Source organism: Nymphaea colorata, chromosome 10 (assembly GCF_008831285.2).
Source record: "Nymphaea colorata isolate Beijing-Zhang1983 chromosome 10, ASM883128v2, whole genome shotgun sequence".
NCBI classification, from domain to species: Eukaryota; Viridiplantae; Streptophyta; class Magnoliopsida; order Nymphaeales; family Nymphaeaceae; genus Nymphaea; species Nymphaea colorata.
Window position 1 is genome coordinate 15,907,232 of NC_045147.1, and position 9,739 is coordinate 15,916,970.

At 39.3% G+C, this 9,739-nt stretch overlaps 1 protein-coding gene across 1 annotated transcript; it reads left to right on the plus strand.

Moving 5' to 3' along the window:
• Positions 1-4,788: 4,788 nt before the first annotated feature.
• On the plus strand, positions 4,789-8,045 carry LOC116262873 (lysine histidine transporter-like 6). Its single transcript, XM_031642400.2, has 8 exons — positions 4,789-4,908; positions 5,007-5,143; positions 5,575-5,961; positions 6,034-6,427; positions 6,596-6,701; positions 7,014-7,105; positions 7,235-7,303; positions 7,612-8,045. Exons 1-8 carry the CDS (start codon positions 4,846-4,848, stop codon positions 7,708-7,710), a joined length of 1,347 nt encoding a protein of 448 aa, XP_031498260.1. The 5' UTR covers positions 4,789-4,845; the 3' UTR covers positions 7,711-8,045.
• The last annotated feature ends 1,694 nt before the right edge of the window (positions 8,046-9,739 follow it).

The window sequence follows — 9,739 nt, forward strand, 5'->3', positions numbered from 1 at the left end:
TAATGGTGGATGAAGACCCTTTTGTTCTTATCAAGAAAAAGACAAGGGTGCATTTGGTTACAAGCCGATTGGATAAATTTGTGAAAAGAATACCAACTAGAAAAGAGATGATGGGTGGCTCCTTTTCTGATAAAGAAGGAACAGAAAGAAAGAAAGAAAGATGCCTATATTCTACATTATCCAAGCCCACTAGACACGATTCATTCTTGGATGTTCGTTCCCTCTCTATTCAATCTTGGGCTTAGCCATTGTCCTCGATCCTCTCTGCGTGCTATAAATTTCTTGTGCTGCGTTGAATTGGAATGATAAATGAAGTCTTAGTTTGCAATCTTCAGCTAAGCTGAAGGACTGGAGAGACTAAATTGGCGATCATGTCACTTGCATTTTCATCTTTCCACATATTTAACGTCATCTTCTCAGACATCCAGCCAATTGATGGCTAGTGTTCTTGATTATCTGATTCTAATTGTTAATTATAGGAATTTCTTCTCAATGAAAACAAGATAGTTTTTTACTTTTCCTTCAAAGGAAAAAAAGGAAACTGAACTAAATGGGCAACAAAGAGGTTCGTCTATATGGGTAAGGAGAAAGCATTAAGACCTTCAAATTGTAGAACATCAAGGGTTCAATATGTGGGTACATGTCTGTTAGCATATATAGATAAAGCATTTGAATGGCCCAATATAAGTGGGCATTTCAACTATTCAATCTACAAAAAGATCTTAATTGGGTCCCGTCGTAAGGTCTACATCAAAAGATAAGTTAGATTAAGATCAACATCCTTTTTTTTGCATAAGTTAGATTCGCGACATAATATAATGTGTTTGTGTCCCATTTAGTTAGATAATTATTATCATGTTCGGAGCTATATCTCTTACTCAAGCGTCATCCATGCCTTGGCAGAACCACCAATCAATCAGTAATGACTGATCAAAAGCAATCCTTCTGATTTGTTCTCAAATTGCACGCCCAGCATGTGATAAAAGCAGAACTTTCGACAACTTAGGTTTCATTACATTTCCTTTTCAAACTGCCCATCTAATGTGACCATAATGATAATAATTCAAAACCGACTTCATCTTGCACGCTAAGTTAACATATATACATATATATGTATATATATATATATATAATGGTAAGTCTGGCTTTAAACAGCGGAAGAGAAAAAACAAAGAGAAAAGGAGGCGTATTTGGTAACTTCAAATTTTCTAGAAAAATACATGCTACTAAAAGTTGGATTTGAATCCTCGATATTTTTCTAGAAATCAGGATTTTGATCCTTGGATTTTGGTCGCACCATGAGTCACTCGAGGGCTCTCCTACACACATACTCCTCAACTTCATAGGCAGACACGGCTGTCATTGGGGTCCATGAGCTCAGCGTTTCGGATGACACCGAACTCGACGGAAGTATCCGATAGAATGTCTGAGAGGAATGACATCAATGATCAACGGCTATGTTTGAGTTGGTGATCTTCATGGAGCGATGAAATTATTTAAGAAAATGAAACATACTGGTATGAGTATTTAACAACTTTCTGGTAGTTTATTATCCAAATCACACAAACACACCCTGCTTTTGGAATAGGGATGCAAATCTCCATTCTAATGGTTCCATGATTAAAAACTTAAGATTTTGATCCTACGATTTTAATCATGGTGTTGCCAAATGCTACCTTAGTACTGGTTTCCATCCTTTTTTTCCATCTTTTTCTCTCAACCATCTATATGCATTAGATGAACAGCTTTAGTTAGATGGTTGTGCGCACCCGACAAGGGGAAAACCTTCAAATAGAAAGAAATTATGAATTACCATCTTGAATAATCTCGTGACCATCTGCCCTCCACACACACATACTCGTGTGCACGAAAAGGCAGAGCTAAAAATTTTGTTTGAGAAGAGCCAAATTATGCTACTGAAGTTTTACAAAGGTCAAATTATATTTTATCAAAAATTTGACAAGGACCAAATGCAAAATTTTCAAAATTTTAACTATAAAATTGTACTTTTTCAAATTTTTTCCTTTTTTTGGGGGAGAGGGGAAGGACAAGGCCATTGGCTCCGCCCTTGCATGCACATATACACACAACATTTCAGGAGTTTCTTACTAGGGCGCCTAAACTTTTGTTAATAACTATTGATGTTAATAACTATTAAATGAAGGCATCATCTTTTAACTAAGAACGTGGAGTGTTATTATTAGCAAAAGTAGTTCATGTGTTAAGGAATCGTAGCCAAAATTTGAGCTCCTAAATGGGAACTAACGTTATTCCGTTAGTGAGCCGAGTGTGTGGGAAGAACTCACATCTTTAAACAAGAAAAGAAAGGAAAGATTATCATCAAGATCATGATGACGACAATGGTGATGTTAACGAAGATTTGATATGCTCATAAGAAAAATAATGATTATCACCAGGACGATGACGACGGTCATGCATGATGAATACAAAAGACATGAAATATATATAGTACAACATCTACCAACCCACTAGGGCTACATCGCACAACTCACTTCAAATTGACTGATTAAATTTTTTTAGGACTTCAACTTATGATGTAAAGCAACTTTGATTTTAGAAGTAGAAAAGATAAGGATGTATACATACGTGCATCACTAGATCAATCTTATTCTATCTTTTTTATACACGGACTTCCAAAGAACGTGTTATGAAACAACGTTTTTTAGGTCATGATAACTGCGACCGAATTGGAGCCAATGCGATGTTTCCAAACTGAAACGAAGAATTATTTAATGCTTGATTTTCAATGGAGATGGTGCCAAATTCTGCACAGCCTTTTTAGACTTTAGCGCAAGATCCGTTTTGCTGCTTGATGATGATGAAGGTTGGCCGGCGGCTGGCCGCAATCTGCCGACTGACTTCCCGCGCGTGACCGTAAAATAGAGGATTTCAGCTCCTTTATTTTCGGTCCTCCTTATCATTGGAATGCTCTTTTTATCTTCTGCTAACTGAAATTTACAATGGGCATTCAGGAAATGCCGGCTATTTGCAATCAAGCCGTTTCGACGTTTAAGTAATTACGTTTAACTTGTACGGAATTTCTATATATTTCAAATTGATAAAACTTATGAAGAGTGCAATTGGCATTTGTTTCTTTCAACAGTCATCTAATCTTTTTGTTGTTGATTTTTTTGTTTTTTAAAATAGATGAATGACTAAGCTGTTGTCTTAGTTAGCTTTTGGTTCATCGATAAAATTGGAACTAAGCTGCTGTCCTAATTAGCTTTTGGTTCACCTCAATTAATTGCAGATTGAGTTGTGTGCATACTAGTGTGTACATAAGCCTGGGCATCGGGCTCATACTGTCAGACCCAATAAGGAGCCAGAATCGGGCTGGCCCTAACTCAGCTCAACAATTTAAACTCGAGCCTGAGCCTGGCCTGACACCTGAAACCCGGGCCTTGGCTTGGGTCGACCATTTAAACCCGAGCCTAAGCCTGGCACGAGCCTAGGCAATTAAATTAAAAAATTTATTTTTAATATAAAATAATATATACATGTAACTAAGTATAATAAAATATTATATATATATATATATATATTACTAAAATAAATATTAAAAAATATGAAACATAATTGGGCCAGCCCGGTGCCCTTTTTTTTAGTACACAACAAATATTCACCAAAAGGGAGATGAAGTATTTTGATTTTTTTTTTATAAAATAATGGACATTTTAGACTTTTTTCACAATTCTTTTTTGACCTTTTAAAATGTTTCCTTTTATATTTTAATGGGGGCAGTTTAGTTATTGAGAAAAATAACTCTTAGGGGTGGGAACATAACCAAGTTGCAATTAATTGATGTAGGAAACATAAATAAAGGTGTTAAGGGAGGAGCTAATCTAAAGGGTGCTGGCATGCACACAAGAAGCCCTGCCATTCAGCACCTTGAATTCTGACCTATTTTGTGGTGTCGCTCTTGTCTTAAGGGTATAATGCAATTAGGCAGCAAGGCGGTTCACACTCAAGAGGCTTGGGGTTCGAGGTTACTAACACAATCTAGTGTATTACTTTTCTTAGTTACAAATGGTAATAAATGTAACATTTAAGTTGAAAGATATACCATAGGTTTATCAAAAACTCAAAGCAAGTCAGAAGCTTAGAGGAATAAGAGTATAACCTTAGAAGCTTTTTACACCAAAACAGTTTGCCCGAAGTAAACATTAAAATGAAAGTGGTATGACTTCTGGCTGGTTTTCTTTTGGAAAAGAAAAACTTATGAGACAATACTTTATTTTTTTTCACAAGTACCAACTTAGTTTTTGTTTTCTCTTAAATGCCCATTGAGCTAGTGATGTTCAGTAAGATCTCCAATAACTTCAAGGAAAAAGACCATTTCATTCAAGGGCCTACCTTGACAATAGATCCCAGATGTGGTTCTCACTAGTCTCTGATCTTTCTGATACTGGGTATCCAGAAAATCTGGAACATGAAATCTGTAATTTTAGATCGTAACTAAAAGGTAAGCCCCCAGACAGAAATTTGCCCATTAAAAAAGACATTCATGGCTGGTGGAGTGGGTGAGCTATATAGTCCAAGCCTTCTCCAAGATCCTTTGAGGTGGGTGGGGGGCCTCTTTCCCTACTTTGTGTTTGTGTGGTGATAAAGTTATAAAGCATGCAATAATATTTAACACATTTTTCACTCTTAGCCATCATGAGATTGGATACTGTAAATGAAGCACCCACATTTTCCATCCTTGTCATGTGTATAAAGCATTAAGGATGTGAGGCACAGTCTCACTACTATAAATGCAAAAGAGGGCATTCCAGGTTTCCTCACTCAGAAACATAGCCACAGCCAAACTGATCCACCCAGCTAGAGATGGTGAGCCAAAACGATTCACCATCCCCTGCTGCAGAACTTAACCCTACATCAGCTCAGAAGGTGAGAACCAGTACATCAATGCCGGGAACTGCTCTGCACACTGTTAGTGTAGGCTTGATTGGGCTTAATCGTTGTGCTTTTTGAAATGCAACTTGCAGGTCCTAGAGGAAGAATGGGAGGAGGAGACGGCGGCAAACCGCCACGGAACATGGTGGTACGCCGCCTTCCACTATGTCACTGCCATGGTTGGTGCAGGGGTTCTCAGCTTGCCTTATGCCATGTCTTACTTTGGCTGGTAAAAACTTCATCTCATACACATATAAGTTATGTCTTTCATTGCTCCTACAACCTCTTGGTAACGTCAATTACTAGGCTTGTGCACTTACCCATAGTTTAAATGAGTATGAGCTCACCACCCAAATGAAGGCCACAAAGTCTCTCCTGTCTTTTTTAAGGTTCAGGATTGCTTTGGGTGCCTCGGGGTAGCGCCTTTTTATAGTACAAAAAATTGGTGCCCCGAATGTTTGAAATAGAAAAGGCCATCTACCAACCCTTCAAAGATTTGCACACTTACCCATTGCTGAGAAAATTGAACCATAAGTTACTTGGTTTTTAACTAGGAACTAATTGCATATATAGGAAAATAACAGCAAAAGAAGCAGCAGTATTCTTCATAGTTGAGTTCCTTTGAATAGAATTGCTTATTCATTCATTGATTTTGTTCAGGGGGCCAGGGGTGCTGGTGCTGGTTCTGTCATGGGGGATCACCCTCTATACATCGTGGCAGCTGATACAACTGCATGAGCATGTGCCCGGGAAGCGGTTCAGCCGGTACCACGAGCTGGGGCAGTATGCCTTCGGGCCGAAGCTTGGGCTGTGGGTGGTGTTGCCGCAGCAGCTGATCGTCCAGCTGGGGTGCGACATCGTGTACATGGTCACCGGCGGCAAATCCCTCGAGAAATTTGCCGATATCATCTCCTCCGGCGCCGGCACCCAGTTCAGGCAGTCCTTCTGGATTTGCATATTTGGAGCAATCCACGTCTTCCTCTCTCAGCTCCCCAATTTCGATTCCGTTGCTGGAGTCTCCCTTGCTGCAGCAATCATGTCCATTGGGTAACCATCTCCACCATTCATAGTTGTATCATAATTGATGGTTCATATGAAAATTACTTATATCTGATGCAGCTACTCCACTATATCATGGGTGGCGTGCCTGGCGAGGGGACGGCTACCGGACGTGAGCTATGGTTATAGGAAAGCCAGTGAGACGGATGCCATGTTCAGAGTGTTCAGTGCACTGGGCCAGACATCGTTCACGTATGCGGGGCATGTGGTGCTGCTCGAGGTGCAGGCCACCATCCCGTCGTCGCCGGAGAAGCCGTCGAAGGTAACCATGTGGAGGGGCTCGGTCTTTGCCTACCTCGTCGCAGCCGCCTGCTACTTCCCCACGGCCCTCATCGGCTACTGGGCCTTCGGCCAGGACGTGGACGACAATGTCCTCATCTCCCTCGGCCGGCCGGCCCTGCTGGTTGCCGCTGCAAACTTGATGGTGGTTGTTCATGTCATAGGAAGCTACCAGGTGAGTGAAGAGAAGAGATAATGCTCATACAACAATTTCATTCCCTTCTGCTTTCATCTTTTCTTCATTTATTCATTTCTTTTATTAAATATAATTTTAAAAAAGAAAAGCTTTGTAAATGTTTAGAACAAGAAGAACAAATAATGTTGATCTTTCCTTTTTGTTCAGGTTTATGCAATGCCTGTTTTTCACATGATGGAGACGCTGCTGGTGGAGAAGTTTGGTTTTGCCAAAACTGCGAGGTTGCGCCTCATTGCTCGCACAACTTACGTTGGTGAGCATCTTTCCTTTCTTACTTTTCGTATTTAAGATCGGGTTTGATCCAGAAAATTCTTGTTAAGGGTACTAATTTTAATTTTTTAAAAGACATTAATATATAAATAAAAAATTTTGACTTTGAAGCATCCGTATATATCAAAATAAACATTGGTATGGGGTCTATGTGAGCAATACTCACATAATGCCCACATGCTTATAATTTACTAGAAATGTATTTAATATATTTTTTTTCAGAAAAATCCTCAAACATGAAAAAAGAAAAACTCTGAATAACAGTTATGTTATGTGGTTGTACGTGCATCTTCAGTCTTGACTTTGCTCGTCGCCGTCACCTTCCCGTTCTTCGCGGATCTACTGGGCTTCTTTGGGGGACTTGCGTTTGCACCAAACTCTTTCTTTGTAAGTCTCGAAGTAACGTTTTAGTTTTCTGGTTTCTACAGGATTTTCTTCCCGACTGTAAAGATAAATACGGATCGTTTCTTACTTGTAGATTTCTGAAAACTTCAATTTGCAATTGAATTTTTGTAGCTTCCGTGCATAATCTGGTTGGCGATCAAGAAGCCAAGAAGGTTCAGTCTCTCGTGGTTGGCGAACTGGGTAAGCGTATACACCGTGATCAAGCCTTTTTTTTTTTTTTTTTGGCTCAATTCTTAGTTGAATGAGCCGAACCGATCGAGTTCTTGGTCCTAAGTGGGTCAAGCCGAACTAGGTTCCATTACGAACCTAAGTTGAGTGAGTACAGCACAGCGGTTTGATTAGCCAATGCATTTGGTCATTTCGAAGAGGAGGGGGAAAAAAATAAACTTCCCTTGCTTTAGTAGATGAGATAGTATACTAGCTGACATAAATTGCGGATTTTACATCATTCAGACTTTTAGTTCATCTAATTTTTGTTGTTGTTGCAGGGCTGCATCGTTCTGGGTTCGATGGTTGCGTTCGTCTCCATGATGGGCGGGCTGAGGAACATAATAGTTGATGCTTCCACCTATCATTTCTTTGGGTAGGCTGCCCCTGCTTTCCATCTCTCAATTAACGCATCTCAGAAGAAGAAGACAGGGAGCTCATGATTGTTAAATGCAGAATTTGATCAAGAGGGTATTTCTGTCATTTCACAAATAAATCTTATTTTCTTTCCGGAAGAATTATCTTCCCCATTCTTTTCTTACACACATGGAGAGGGGCTCTATGTGAATCATGTTGAACCTGATCTACTTTTAGTATATGTGAGATGATAAAAGTAAGGCTGAGCATGGGGCCTGGGCTACAAAGAATTTTGTAGAGCTCAAGCTGACTTGAAGTCCTTGCAGGCTGCCTAAGCTCGGGCAACTTAGTTATTAGATTTGACCCACTTGTTAATTTTATACTGTCAGGTACTTGGTTCGGGTTTGATATCTACTTATATTTGAAACTCTTAATATTTTCTATTTTAATATCTCAAAAACTCTTAGAGATGTGCAAGGTGCCATCAATGACACTTGAAGAGTTTATAAGAATGTCATCAATAACATATTAAAGGTTTTTCAGGAAGTCATTGATGATGCACCAAAAGTTTTTAAGTGAGGTGATTGTTAGCGTCATATGCTATATATGTATATATCGGGCCATGTTGGGCCATCAATACCCGACTCGGGCCAGCTTTGCCCAACAATTTTTTTTAATCAAGTCAGCCCGACTATCAAATAACCAACCCAAAAGCAGTCTATTACCCCAACTCCCGACACATTGCCCACCACCCTTAAATGAAAGAGTACTACTTGGATTCAGATCGGGTCTGGTAAATGCATCTCAAGTCATGATGCCCAGTGGATGTCGACTGCTTGAACTTGGCTGAGACATCACAAAATGAAGGGGGAAAAAACGCCAAATACAAAATGGTAATGCAACAATAATCAGATTAAGCGTTGTTTGAAAATTTACAAACGGTATATTCATGGATTAGAAGATGATACCAAGCTAGCACAGATTTGACTTTAGAAATTCCTAAAAAGAGGTGTCACGTACTGAACTACCTAAATAACTTTTACTCCTATGAAGGCCATAAGAACGTGAAAATTTGACTACATGCACACTTTATAATATTTCGCCCATTGACTTGAAGCGAGCCTTAGACTATAAAACCTGCTTTCATGTTTCTTTCTTAAATGATCAAATCGTGGAAAATGTCATTCAGGTGGTGCCAATTAAGAGAGTACTTTGTGGTCTCAAGGGGCATAACGTAGCTGGTCGAGTTAGGAGCTTGTACAGGTCTCTAGTTCGATTCTCGTAGGTGTTATGTTTTTGTCTTAAGGTAGTAGGGCGTGACATCCAAGTTAAAGGGTACACTATTGCTATCTGTAATACCAACACAGCCCAGTACCCCAAAAACAAGGAAAATGAAAAAGCCTTCAAGCCTCACTTCGGACGGTGGGATGAACCTCTAGCTCACTAAAAAAAACTGTGAATATTGAACTCTTGACAACAACTTATGGTCTTATATCAAACTGCCCAGCCAGGTGTCTCAGCCCTTTCTTGATTCTTCTGACGCATTTGGTTGGGAACTTTTATAGTATAAAATGACCGTGAGAAAAATAAAAGTAAGAAAGATTATTTTAGGGAACAGTGCAAAGAGTGCCGGTGCACTTTATTCCCCGACTTGTTTTAGAGAGAGTTGAAATCAATGTGCCTTGGAGATATATAAATTTTTTTATTTGACTCCAACTATTGGATTGATTGATGGATTTGCGCACATTATTCCTTTGCCTTTAGTTACGAAGTCTCGTCTCAATGCCATGAATCTCAGTGGAGGAGCATCGAGAAATATAAAAATTTTCTCTTAAGGAATTGCCTACATAAATATAACAAGCAAGTCTGTAGGAAAATGTAAGAACTAGAGGCGTTACTGTTACTTCTAATCTATAGCTTAATTGCCAGAAGCATGGCATTTCAAACGTGGGTGGCTTCTAACTGATATTTGCCGACGTCTCTAAGTATATGATCAGATCACGTCCATTTTCAAGTATCACCCTCATTAAGATTTTCAAAAGGCCTAACACC

Excerpts from the sequence above, each read along its gene's own strand:
- LOC116262873 (XM_031642400.2), top strand. The coding sequence starts at position 4,846 with ATGGTGAGCCAAAACGATTCACCATCCCCTGCTGCAGAACTTAACCCT. Across the intron at positions 5,144-5,574 it reads GCCATGTCTTACTTTGGCTG|GGGGCCAGGGGTGCTGGTGC; the intron begins GTAAAAACTTCA and ends GATTTTGTTCAG. Across the intron at positions 7,304-7,611 it reads TCTCGTGGTTGGCGAACTGG|GGCTGCATCGTTCTGGGTTC; the intron begins GTAAGCGTATAC and ends TTGTTGTTGCAG.